Below are 13,512 nucleotides of genomic sequence, written 5' to 3'. Positions count from 1 at the left end.
CAGCTTTATAATGATGTTATCAAATAAAGCAGTCATTGTTTCACATAAGCTACAGTGAAGTTTGGATTGTTCTTAATCTTCTCTGGTAAGGATTAGCCCTTGTATCTGTTTGTATTGTTTTAGTGAGAAGACTGGTATTGACATAAACATACAGACTTCAGGTTACAATTTTTAGGATGGTACTAGTTAACATGTGTCAGTAATGATGGTTCCATTGGGTGGGGTGAGCCATAATGTGGTATGTGGAGGATGGGCTAATTTGCATATCTTTCCAACCTAAGGTAGCAAATTGCCCTTTTTTTTTTTTTTTAATTTGACAGATAGAGTTAGATAGTGAGGGAGAGAGACAGAGAGAAAGGTCTTCCTTCTCTTGGTTCACTCCTCAGATGGCCACTACAGCCGGAGCTATGCTGATCCAAAGCCGGGAGCCAGGTACTTCCTCCTGGTCTCCCACGCGGGTGCAGGGCCCAAGCACTTGGGCCATCCTCCACTGCCTTCCTGGGCCACAGCAGAGAGCTGGACTGGAAGAGGAGCAACTGGAACTAGAACCCGGCGCCCATATGGGATGCTGATGCCACAGGCGGAGGATTAACCGAGGGAGCCACGGTGCTGGCCCCGCAAATTGCCTTTTCTGTCTCTGAATGTTGAAGTCTCATTGATCCAGAAAATAAGAGTTGTATCATAGAAGGAAAAAAAAGCAGTCTCTTGTTTGAATAGGCACCTAAAGTGGCAAATTCCTGATATAGGGAAACTGTTGCTGCGTGCATGCTAGAGAGAGCTCATTTGTCTCATGGAGCTGACGCTTAAACTCAGTGTGTGCATGGGAAAACTGAACAAAGGCGATCCAGTCTTGAAATAGAGTTGTAGTGAAGATTTGCTTAATTTTTATTTTTTATTTTCTGGATTTTCAAGAAAGGCAGAGATTGCTGAATAGAATTTCTAACAGTTTGACCAGAAATGTATACGGTAAATTCATTTGAGCATCTGGTAAACATATAGTGTAAGAAGATGTATGAAAGCCTTCATTTTCTAGGGGCTGGGCAATAGATGTCATAATCACGTGGAGAGAACTATGTGCCTGTTACCATGGGAGCACAGAGGGGAGATACCTAAACCATTCCGGAAGATTGAGAAACACATCACAGGGGTGATGAAGCCTGAATAGGACAAGTAGAAGTTGTGCTGGTTGAAGGAACTGGGACAGGAGTGAAGATAGGGGGAATGGCATAAGGACATTCCACCAGAAGGAAATCATTAGCAAAGGCAAGAAGATAAGCTTGGAGAGTTCTGAGAGTTGTAAGTAGTTCCGTGTTGTGGGGGAGATGGCGAAAGAGGAAGGTCCTAGTCACATAATGTTACTGGAAGTCCTGTCTTTGCTAGTGGTGCCAAATCAGAATAATGAGGACAAGGTTTGATGATAGAATAAAGAGAAAGTTTAATCTACCAGTTGATGAGGATGGTAGTAGAATTGAGGTCTCAAGAATTACCATCCTGAGGCTGGCTCTGTGGCATCACAGGTAAAGCTGCCACCTGCGATACCAGCATCCCATATGGGTTCGAGTCCTGGCTGTTGTCCTTCTGATTCAGCTCTGGAGGATGGCCCAATTGTTTAGTTCCGTGCACCCGCTTGGGAGACCTGGAAGAGGCTCTTATCTCCTAGCTTCAGCCTGGCTCCCTGTCCTGCTTTAGCGAGGAGAGTCTGAGGTTTTTAAGGAGTACAAAAGGGAGGCTGGGCTGCTGAGTCAGGTGCTGAAGCTGGCTTCAAGTCTGCTAATAGTTTCTTGGACGCAGCTACAAAATATTTTGCTGAGATCTGAAAGAGGTAAAGTATTGTGTCAAGAGGTTCTCATGTTTTGTTAATCAGGTTGAAGCCCACTCAGCCTAGAGCTGAGGCTTACTGTGCTTTCTCGAGGCCAGTTTCTGGATTTCACAGGCAAGCATTATTAATGTGTTTGAATAGACACTCTAGTTAGTCACAATGTCAGTAGCCATTAGATTATGAAAAAAAAATGTATTTGGTCCAGTTAAAATAAGACCATATGTATTGTGAAAAGTATTTGAGCTTATACAGACCGGTTGTTTTCGACATGTTAGCCGGTGAAACTGTTCTTCGAATTTATGCAGAATACTCTGGTTGAGGTAATAATGGGGCGAGTGATAGGCTTGATACTCATCTGCTCGATTACCTTAAAGCATCTTCTTAGAGAATCCCCTTCCCTGGATTTCTTAGAGCAGGAATCAACTGGCTGTTGATGGCTACTATTGAAGGGCTATTTTAAGTGTGTAAATGTTTTACTTTAGGTATAGCACTGTGCAGCAGATCACTAGAACTTCATCTTTCTTAGCTGAAACATCATGTCCCTAGATTAGTAGCTCCCCGTTTCTCCCTTATCTTAATTCCTGGCAATCACCATTTCATGCTTTGATTCTATGAATTTGATTATTTTATTTATTTATTTTTAAAGATTTATTTATTTATTTGAAAGTCAGAGTTACACAGAGAGAGGAGAGGCAGAGAGAGAGGGGCCTTCCATCCGATGGTTCACTCCCCAATTGGCCACAATGGCCGGAGCTGCGCCGATCCAAGGTCAGGAGCTTCTTCCAGGTTTCCCACACAGGTACAGGGGCCTAAGGACTTGGGCCATCTTCTACTGTTTTCCCAGGCCATAGCAGAGAGCTGGATCAGAAGAGGAGTAGCCGGGACTCAAATCGGTGCCCATATGGGATGCCAGCGCTTCAGGCCAGGGCGTTAACCTGGTGCGCCATAGTGCCAGCCCCGAATTTGATTATTTTAGATACCTTGTATAAATGGAATCATAAAGTTGGTCTGAAGTGTTATTTAAGGTCTCTATTTCCCTGTAGATCAGTTTGGATGTTATATCCATTATTGAAAGTGTGCTATTGAAGTCTCTTTCTATTATTGTTATCTGTTCCTTCAGTTGTAAACATTTGCATATAACATAAATTTTGGTGCTCTGTTATAGGTTGCATATGTGTATATGATTGTCGTATTTCCTGTACTTGTGTGTTCACACTTTGACATTATATATTTTCCCGTATCTCTTGTGACAGGTTTTGACTTAAAGTTTGTCTCTTATTATGTTCTTTATCTCGGTGAATGGCGCCAGCATCCATCGAAATATTCAAGCCATGTTTTGTCAGTTTTGATATTCTGTTGATGGTGGCTGTGTATTATTTTCTTTCTTTCTTTCTTTTTTTTTTTTAAGATGTATTTATTTATTTGAAAGTCAGAGTTACACAGAGAGAGGAGAGGCAGAGAGAGAGGTCTTCCATCCGCTGGTTCACTCCCCAATTGGCCATAATGGCTGGAGCTTCGCCAATCCAAAGCCAGGAGCCAGGAGCTTCTTCTGGGTCTCCCACACGGGTGCAGGGACTCAAGCATTTGGGCCATCTTCTACTGCTTTCCCAGGCCATAGCAAAGCTAGATAGGAAGTGGAGCAGCTGGGACTCGAACTGGTGTCCATATGGGATGCCGGTGCCCTAGGCCAGGGAGTTAACCCGCTGTGCCACGGTGCCAGACATATTATTTTCCAAATCTGTTTCATCCTCTAATTTTATTATCACTTTATTTAGTATCCTTGTCATTTTTATTTGCGTTATTAGCATATTCTAACTATTCTTCCTGTCATCAGTCTTGAACTCTATTCATCTGTATACCTTACAGCTTCTGGTCAGTCATCTTTCTAAACTCAAATTTCCTTAATGTCTTCTCAGTTCCCTTAGTATGGCACAGATTCCGTTAACTTTCTCCCTTCCTCATTTCATGGCTTGGCCAAGCCATGACCAAGCGTCCCAGCTTTTTTCATGTCTTTGTCCTTTTTGTTTCACTGTTGATAGGGCTAAATACTTGAATCCTTAGCTCAATCTCCATGTATTAGTTTCCTAGGGCTGTTGTAACAAATTACCACAAACTTGGTGGTTTATAATAACAGAAATGTATTCTCTTACCATTATTGAGGCTAGAAGTTTAAAATGAAGGTGTGAGCAGTGCCATGCTCTCAGAAGTTTTTAGGGGGGATCCTTCCTTGCCACTTCTGGCTTCTGGTGATTGCCAACAATATTGATCTTTTTTTGCCTTGTATTTGCATCACTGTAATCTCTGCCTCTCTTTTCACATGGTCTTCTCCCTTGTGTCCAGATTTCCAGTGTGACCTTAACTTCATCTCATCTGCAGACCTTGTTTACAAATAAAGTCACATTTATAGGTGTCAGGAGTTAGGACTTTAACGTGTTTTTATGGAGACCACAATTCAACCCACAGCATTCTATATGAAACCTTTTCTGTTTCTACTTGTCCTTCCAAGGAAAATTTACCACCCTATCAATTGTTTGCTCACTGTATACCCTGTGTCTGCTTCTACTTGTTATACTTAATTACATATCTATATCTGGATTGACTTGTATCTCTTTTTTAAGATTCATTTATTTATTTGGAAGGCAGAGTTGCAGAGAAGGAGGGGAGACAGAGAAAGAGAGAAAGAGATCATTCATCTATTGGTTAACTCTCCAAACAGCTGCAGCAGGCAGGGTGTGGGCAGGCCGAAGCTAGGAGCCAGGAGCTTGTTCCAGGTCTCCCCGTGTGAGTGCAGGGGCCCAAACACTTAGGGCCGCTGCCTTCCCAGGCACGTCATCAGGGAGCTCGATCTGAAGTGGAGCAGCTGGGACACAAACTGGCGCCCGAAAGGGATGCAGGCATAGCAGACGGCGGCCCAACCTGCTGCTCCACAACGGCAGGCCCTGTCTTTGTTTTGTTTTTTTTTTTTTTTAATTAATTAATTATTTATTTATTTTTTTATGGGACTCATCCCTTTCTGCCTATGTCCCACCAGTCAGGTAGTTCAGTGGCCAGTCCTCGTGTCTGAGCCCTTAACTTGTTACATGTTTTAGTACTGGTCCTTATAGATTATACGAATTCCCTTCTCCCTGGGAGCCTGAGCCAAACTAGTCACCTCACGGTAAAGGTGTAGAAGTGTGCAGGCCGACTGGGGGCGATGCAGTAGCTCTTAGCAGCCGGTTTGATCTACAGGAACGAAGTGGGGGGGCAGAAAACAAAGATCACTTTGTGCTTACATGGCCTTGAGATGTTGGTGGGCACTTAGCTCGAAGAAGGAGTCTAGGAGCATGATGAGCCTGGGGAGACTAGGTGCCTAATTTAATTTTGGACATGCTGAGTTTGAAGCATAAGAGTGAAACATCTTTTCTGTATGAGAACTTTGTATTTGCTGGGAGATTCCTTAATGTGTGAATTGGGAAAAATTCCAATAGATTATTTCACATTATAACTATACATTTCTCTGAGGTCTGTTAATTCATAGATGTTGTTAGTGATCTCCATACCTATTGTATTCTCTCCCTGTGTGCTGTATTTGCCTAGAGATGTCACAAATTCTCAATATTATGTTAAAATTTAGCAGTACTATAATATCGTCAAAAGAAAGAGTCAAGATTTGAAAATAAAACCATTCAGATTTTACTGTATTTCTCATTCATAAGAATTAAAGAGCATAGGTAGAATATTACATTAAAATTTTTTTTAATATTTATTTGAGAGGCAGAGTTAGAGAGGGAGAGACAGAAAGACCTTCCATCTGCTCGTTCACTCTCCAGATGGCTGCAACAGCCAGAGGTGTGCCAATCTGACACCAGGAGCCAGGAGCTTCTTCCCAGTCTCTCACATGGGTACAGGGTCCCAAGGACTTGGGCCATCTTCTACTGCTTTCCCAGGCCATAGCAGAGAGCTGGATTGGAAGAAAAGCAGCCAGGAAACCAGTACCCACATAGGATGCTGGTGTCACAGGCAGAGGCTTAGCTCACTGCACCACAGTGCTGGCCACAGAATATTCCTTTAAGTATAAGTTAGAATTGGACTGAGTTTCAGAGCCTGAAACTTTTAATATTTCTGAGGAACTTCATAAAGGGAATGAGTAGATCTGTATTTCAGTGTGTCAGCATACTAGTTTTGAGTTCTGAATTCTTTAGTCCACAAAGAGAACTCTTAAAATATGTGTCCTAGTGTTAGAAAAAGTTCAGTACTATTTAGAACTTCAACATCATAAAGATTTTCTTTTAATTTTGGAGAAAGCTAAGTACTGTGATAATTTTTCATTGTCTTACAGGTTTTGGAAATTATTTTTGTCAAAGCCAGTATTTCAAATATAATTGTTTTTGAAAAAGATGTACTTTAATTATTTGAAGTACAGAGTTACAAAGAGAGAGAAAGAGATTTCATGTGCTGTTCACTGCCCAAATGGCTGCAACAGCCAGGCTGAAGCCAGGAGCCTGGAGCTCCAACTGGATCTCCCATGTGGGTGGTAGGGCCCAGCAACTTGGGCCATCTTCTGCTGCTTGCACTGGGCACTTTAGCAAGGAACTGAATAACTGAATTGGAGTGGAGCAGTCAGGGCTTGAACTTGTGCTTAATGGGATGCCTGCTGCATCATAACGCTGACCCCTAAACAGAGTGTTTTAATCTATAGCTTTGTATGGAGAATTTTTTTTGGTAAGTTTTATTTATTTATTTGAAAGGGGAGAGAGAGAGAGAGAGAGAGAGAGAGAGAGAGAAATAGAGAGAGATATCTTCCATCCAATGGTTCACTCCCCAAAATGACCTCAACGGCTGGGGCTGAGCCAGGAGCCAGGAGCTAGGAGCTTCTTCCAGATCTTCCACGTGGATGCAGAGGCCCAAAGACTTAGGCCATCTTCCACTGCTTTCCCAGGCACATTAGAAGTAGAGCAGCTGGGGCCGGCGCTGAGGCTCACTAGGCTAATCCTCTGCCTTGCAGTGCCGGCACACCGGGTTCTAGTCCCGGTCGGGGCGCCGGATTCTGTCCCGGTTGCCCCTCTTCCAGGCCAGCTCTCTGCTGTGGCCAGGGAATGCAGTGGAGGATGGCCCAAGTGCTTGGGTCCTGCACCCCATGGGAGACCAGGATAAGTACCTGGCTTCTGCCATCAGATCAGCGCGGTGCGCCGGCCGCGGTGCGCCGGCCGCAGTGCGCCGGCCGCGCCGGCCATTGGAGGGTGAACAAACGGCAAAGGAAGACCTTTCTCTCTGTCTCTCTCTCTCTCACTGTCCACTCTGCCTGTCCAAAATAAATAAATAAATAAATAAATAAATAAATAAATAAATAAATAAAAGAAGCTGCTGGCTCCTGGCTTCGGCCTGGCCCAGTCCCTGCTGTTGTGGCCATCTGGGGAATGAAGATCTCTGGGGATGGAAGATCTCTCTTTCTCTCTCTGACTTTCAAATAAAAAAAAAAAAAAAGAAAAAAGAAAAAAGAAAAAGAAGTAGAGCATCCTTTTATGGGATGCCCGATGTGCAGTCACAGGCTTTACCTTCTACACCAACATGATAGGCCCCTGTTTTTTGTTCTTGTATTTTTTTGTTTATGCTTTAAGTACCTTAAAACAAATGATTTGAAAGTGTTGGTAGGAATTATATATTTAAAAATCCCCCCAAAAAATCCCATTATTAAATGTAATTATTAATGATATATATTATTAATGCTGGGCTTTGTGTACTTTGTTTAGGTCTTTGTTTAGTGTTAGATGTTATTCTCTTTAATAGTAACATGTCCACATGAAATAAAATGAGTTCTAGTTCCCACAAGTAGAATTGTTGCATTATTAAAATATAAATCCCTAGTATGTTTCCTACTTCCAGCAAAGATGGTTTCAGATTGTAATGTAGAATTGCTGTTGTTTACTCAATTTATCACATGCCGAACACATTAAATTTCTGTTTTAGACTCGGGAACAGGAAGAACTGGAAGAAGCTTTAGAGGTAGAACGACAGGAAAATGAACAACGACGACTGTTTATACAAAAAGAAGAACAGCTGCAGCAGATTCTAAAAAGGAAGAATAAGCAAGCTTTTCTTGATGAACTGGTATGTGTTAGTGCTAATTGTGATTAAAAAGTCTTCAGGACTTCCATTTCCTGTTTATGATGCTAGATAATGGCATTCACACAGTTTGTACTTGGGGTCACCTTTGGTTTTGCTCGTTATTTTAATATCAGTATATCTGTTGCTCAGTAAGAGGCCACCTTCCCCAAATAGCATTCTTTTATGTTCCCAGTTTCCTGAGTTAGGAATTCAAGTGGACCTCCTAGCCCAGTGGAGACTCCAGAGGTCTCAAGGCTGCTCTCCATGGCTTCTTTGTAGTTGTGTCTAATGTGGTGGCTCAGGGCTGCATGAGAGATTATTCCAGGAGTAAAAAAAATAAAAGCTCTTAATGTTGAAGACTTGGGGTGTGAAAATGGCACAGCATCAGTTCCACCATATTTATTAGTAAAAGATCCCACTTAGTATCAAAGGGAACGGATATAGATCCTACTTCATGATGCGGAGATTGTGGCAATCTTTAATCCACAAAGTATATGCTTGGGGGAAAATTATGTTTTTCTGGAATATGGTATAATATAAATTTATTTGCTACTCAGTTTCTATCCCAAAGTGAGTTTAGTGATAAGCATATTAAACATGACTTTAATTGTAATTTTCTTACTCATCTGCCTACTTATTTATATCTTGTCAACTGCTATGAAGGATCTGAAGTGATTTGCTCTAAGTGTTTTTGTGAACATGTTCTGGTGTATTTTACTTCTTTTCTAAAAAAATTTTTTGTCAATATCCATTTATTTTTAGATGAGACATTAAAACTGACATAAACCAGAATACGCGTAATAGAATATTTAAATGTTTCTAAGCTTACTGAGTAAAACACATTGTTTTCAGAGCATTTTTCTCCTGATTTCTAAATCTAGCACAGTTTTCAGTGTTTTGACCCTGTGCTTAGATGCATAATGACTCTGGTTACTCTGTGACAGAACTGTGTTTCTTATTTTTGCGTAAAAAATGTATTTGTAAGAAATGGCAGTGTTTTGCAAATTATTGCTATTTTTGAACAATTAGCTCTCTAAGTAGTCAACATTGTTAGATAATAGCAGTAGCAATAATAACTTAGGTTTGTGGAGTGCTTCATGGATTTGATATCATCACAAACTAGAAAATTTTCCTTTCTAAAAAAGTCATTTTGCATTGTTCGTTTTCCCTTTCTGTTCATCTAATTCATTTCTGTAAAGTATTTGTTTTATATTAACACAATTAGCTTCCCTCTCTAGTTGATTTTCTGTAATTCTATGATGGGATAAAATGTGTGTGTGTGTGTGTGTGTGTTACAATACTTTTGCCTAAAATGCACTTAAAGCCACTTATGCAGGAAAAAAGACAAAGCAAGGTTAATTAATTTAGAAGTAGGCAAGCCAGTTAGGGAAAAATAAGAGTAAGGATGCAAATGATGTTTAGACAGAAAATACTTACAAAATCTGCCTGCTCTGTGTGAGTAGAATATAAATTTGGTTTTAAAAATGAGGACAGTACGTATAAAATAGAATAATAATACTTTCCCTGCAACTTTAATTAGTTCTTAAGTGACAGGTATGATTTTATCAATGGAAATGCCATATGAGTTGTGGTTTGTGTTTTGTAGACATGTTTAATGAGAAATTAAAAATGTTCAAGAATGTATTAATAAATACTGATGTTACTGTTTTATTCAAAGTTTCTTCTTAATTTTATACAAAGAGAAGCACAGTTTTGGGAGGGGGCAGGATGAAATGCTTCTTTCCCATACATACAAATTAATTTGGAATTAATTTCAAATATAAAGCTTTGATAGCAAATAAAAATATGCTTTTAATGTCTTATTTTTCATCTGATAAAGAGTTTTGAAGTTAGCTACCTTTGCATAGCATTTATTCTTGCATGTCATTTAGTCCTCATGAGCACTAAATTTTGCTGCCTCATTAATATGAAGCTCCTCTGACTTAGTGAATCATGAAGCGAGATGTCCAACAACTGTAATGTGCATTGCATAGGACCTGGAGTTAACATTGGCTTTGTGAGTTTCCACCCTTCTTGTTTTCTTCACCTGCAAGTTATTACTACACATATTTTCCTCACTATTTGGATCATATAATATGGTAGCTAAATAATTCTTAGTAATTTACTGTATTCATTAGTACAAGTATTTATAATAGATAGGTTTAGAAGACCTCTGCAGTTAGGGTTTTTGATTTCCATTTAAAATTTTATTTTTAAAGATTCTTAGTTAATTTTTCAATTTTTACTAAATTGATTATAAATGTTAGCATACTTTCATTCCTCTTGACTAATTGAATTAATTTTAATTTTCTTGAGCCATTATTAACTAAATGAAAGAATTTCTTTTTAGTGTATGTTCATTTGTTGCAGTTTACTTTAAAAAGATAACATTGACATTTTATAAATATACCTAAAAGGTAAATTCCCAGAATTAATCTCTGGACCTGTTTTATGCAATAAGTACTATGTATTAGTATTTTTTAACCTATTTTTGGATTTGGTCCTTGTGCCAAAAGTCACTTTTTACATCTTTTAAAAAGCAGTGACATTACATTATATTGTACATGATTGGATTTTAATGTTATAATCTTATGTTTATGGCTTAGCATTTGCCTTAATGTTGCCTAAAAAGTCCATTTACTTAATCCTAATTGTAGACTCCATTTTTTTTAATTGGTTTGGAAAAAGATTTTCAAACACGTCCTGACTTATTAAATCTTTTTATATTCCTGTTTGAAAATTCCCTTCAGTTTATGTCTTAAATTTTGTATGGCCTAAATGATTGTCAAACATTTTAGCTGATTTTTACTAGAAATATTGTTTGCCACATGGCTTCCTTAAAGTCAGTTCAAATAATCTTTTATAAATGGTCATTATGTAGTTTTTAATGAGTATTACAGGCAGTCTTATTAAAGTCACTTTAATATTAAACAGTGTACCTCCAGATAATTGGGTTAGGAAACCTTTCAAGGTAAAATGTAACGCTAAGAAGAATGAAGTACTTGAAAGGTGGAATCTGCATGTTATGTGTTTCACAGAACACATATATTTCACATAGTCTTTTTTACGTTATAGCTTTTTTGCTGTTAGAGCTCCTGCTTAATTCTAGTTTAACACCTACAGAGGCATTCAGCCCCAAAATGTTGAGTGTTAAAATGAGAATAAAAGGAAGTTTGAAGTAAATTCTTTGCTTTAGTATTAAAATTTTTCTATTTGTAGAATACTTACTTTAATTACATTTCTGCTATTTACCAAGGCATTTTAACATTTAGTTCCTTTTATGTAAAAACCAGAATTATGCCAAAAATTTTTTCTCCCCCTTAAGATTTATTTATTTATTTAGGGGCCGGGCTCTGGCTCAGTGGGTTAACGCCCTGGCCTGAAGCGTCGGCATCCCATATGGGCACTGGTTCTAGTCCCGGCTGCTCCTTTTCCGATCCAGCTCTCTGCTGTGGCCTGTGATAGCAGTGGAAGATGGCCCAAGTCCTTGGGCCCCTGCACCTGTGTGGGAGACCCAGAAAAAGCTCCTGGCTCCTGGCTTCTGGTCGGCGCGGCTCCGGCCGTTGTGGCCACCTGGGGAGTGAACCATCGGATGGAAGACCATTATCTCTCTCTCTCTGCCTCTCCTCTCTCTGTGTAACTCTGACTTTCAAATAAATAAATAAATCTTAAAAAAAATATTTATTTATTTGAAAGGCAGAGTTGCAGAGGCAGAGAGAGAGAGAGAGATCTGGTTCACTCCTCAAATGGCTGCAATGGCAGAGCTGGGCTGATTCAAAGCCAGGAACTTCTTCCAGGTCTCCCATGTGGGTGCAGGGGCCCAAGGACTTGGGCCATCTTCTACTGCTTTCCCAGGCCATAGCGGAGATCTGGATCGAAGAGGAGCAGCTGGGTCTCAAACCGGTGCTCATATGGGATGCTGGCACTGCAGGCGTCAGCTTTACCCACTACACCACAGTACCGGCCCCTTTCATAAAATGCTTAATGACAATCTGGGATGGCAGTAGGGATTTTCAGCCATACTGTTACTAATGTAGTACTAATGTACTAAGCAGTTGTGGAGTATGTAAGGTATTCAGGTATGTTTTCATACCATATTTCATTAATTCTCCTGCATTAGTGCTAAAGTGACGTCTCAGTACTTTTGCTTGACAATAATATTCTGTTTTTTTTTTTTTTTGACAAGTAGAGTTATAGACAGTGAGAGAGAGACAGAGAGAGAGAGAGATAGAAAGGTCTTCCTTCCGTTGGTTCACCTCCCAAATGGCCGCTAAGGCTGGCACTGCGCCGATCCGAAGCCAGGAGCCAGGTGCTTCCTCCTGGTCTCCCATGCAGGTGCAGGGTCCAAGCACTTGGGCCATCCTCCACTGCCTTCCCGGGCCACAGCAGAGAGCTGGACTGGAAGAGGAGCAACCAGGACAGAACCGGCACCACAACCGGGACTAGAACCCAGTGTGTCGGAAACCGCAGGCGGAGGATTAGCCAAGTGAGCTGTGGCACCGGCCCGTCCATTTACTTTTTTTTTTTTTTTTTGACAGGCAGAGTGGACAGTGAGAGAGAGAGACAGAGAGAAAGGCCCTCCAATGGCCGCCGCGATAGGCGCGCTGCGGCTGGCGCATCACGCTGATCCGAAGGCAGGAGCCAGGTACTTCTCCTGGTCTCCCCTGGGGTGCAGGGCTCAAGCACTTGGGCCATCCTCCACTGCACTCCTAGGGCCACAGCAGAGAGCTGGCCTGGAAGAGGGGCAACCGGGACAGAATCCGTTGCCCCAACCGGGACTAGAACCCGGTGTGCCAGTGCCGCAGGCAGAGGATTAGCCTAGTGAGCTGCGGCGCCGGCCTCGTCCATTTACTTTTGAAAGTTTTAATTGTAGCATTGCTTTAGCAGAGACACTTGTATTATAAAATCTAGATATGAAATTTTATGCTGGGCAAATAGGTTACATTGCTTATTATTTTAACTTCTGCTACACTATAATTTTTTTTAAAGATTTATTTATTTATTTGAAAGAGTTACACAGAGAGGAGAGGCAGAGAGAGAGGTCTTCCATCTGATGGTTCACTCTGCAGTTGAATGCAATGGCCGGAGCTGCACTGATCTGAAGCAAGGAGCCAGGAGTTTCTTTCGAGTCTCCCACGCTGATGCAAGGGCCCAAGGACTTGGGCCATCTTCTACTGCTTTCCCAGGCCATAGCAGAGAGCTGGATTGGAAGTGGAGCAGCCGGGTCTCGAACCGGTGCCCATTTGGGATGCTGGTGCTTCAGACCAGGGCATTAACCTGCTGCACCACAGTGCCAGCCCCAGCTACACTATAATCTTAAAACAGTTCCTTAAACTATATTAACCACATTTGGGCCTTAAAATTTAAAGGTAATTAGATTTGGATAGAAAGTTAGAATCTGTTTTTGTGCTGTTAAATGTGAACAGTAGAGTTTCTTCAGTATTAAATTATGGGTAGTCACTATTTTAAAGATTTATAGCTCATTTGAACAATGTGTTTATTTTTGCAGACAATCTTGGTGTTGGAGAGGGAAATGTACTTTTGTTTACAGATATAGAAGGCACTGTGTGTGTGTGTGTGTGAGAGAGAGAGAGAGAGAGAGAGAGAGA

At 40.8% G+C, this 13,512-nt stretch overlaps 1 protein-coding gene across 5 annotated transcripts in view; it reads left to right on the top strand.

Annotated features, from left to right (window-relative positions):
• MNAT1 (MNAT1 component of CDK activating kinase) overlaps positions 1-13,512 on the top strand; it is a 235,352-nt gene that overhangs the window by 97,980 nt on the left and 123,860 nt on the right. For all 5 annotated transcript variants that reach the window (XM_089322594.1, XM_089322593.1, XM_002719546.6 and 2 more), the window contains one exon: positions 7,766-7,906. In XM_089322594.1, coding sequence (XP_089178720.1) covers positions 7,766-7,906 — 141 coding nt within the window. The remainder of the gene's footprint in view (positions 1-7,765; positions 7,907-13,512) is intronic.

This window comes from Oryctolagus cuniculus, chromosome 20 (genome assembly GCF_051225735.1).
Source record: "Oryctolagus cuniculus isolate XC-2025 breed Fujian yellow rabbit chromosome 20, ASM5122573v1, whole genome shotgun sequence".
Classification (NCBI taxonomy): Eukaryota; Metazoa; Chordata; class Mammalia; order Lagomorpha; family Leporidae; genus Oryctolagus; species Oryctolagus cuniculus.
The sequence above is the reverse complement of the archived record's forward strand: the minus strand, read 5'-3'. Positions and strand labels throughout refer to the sequence as shown.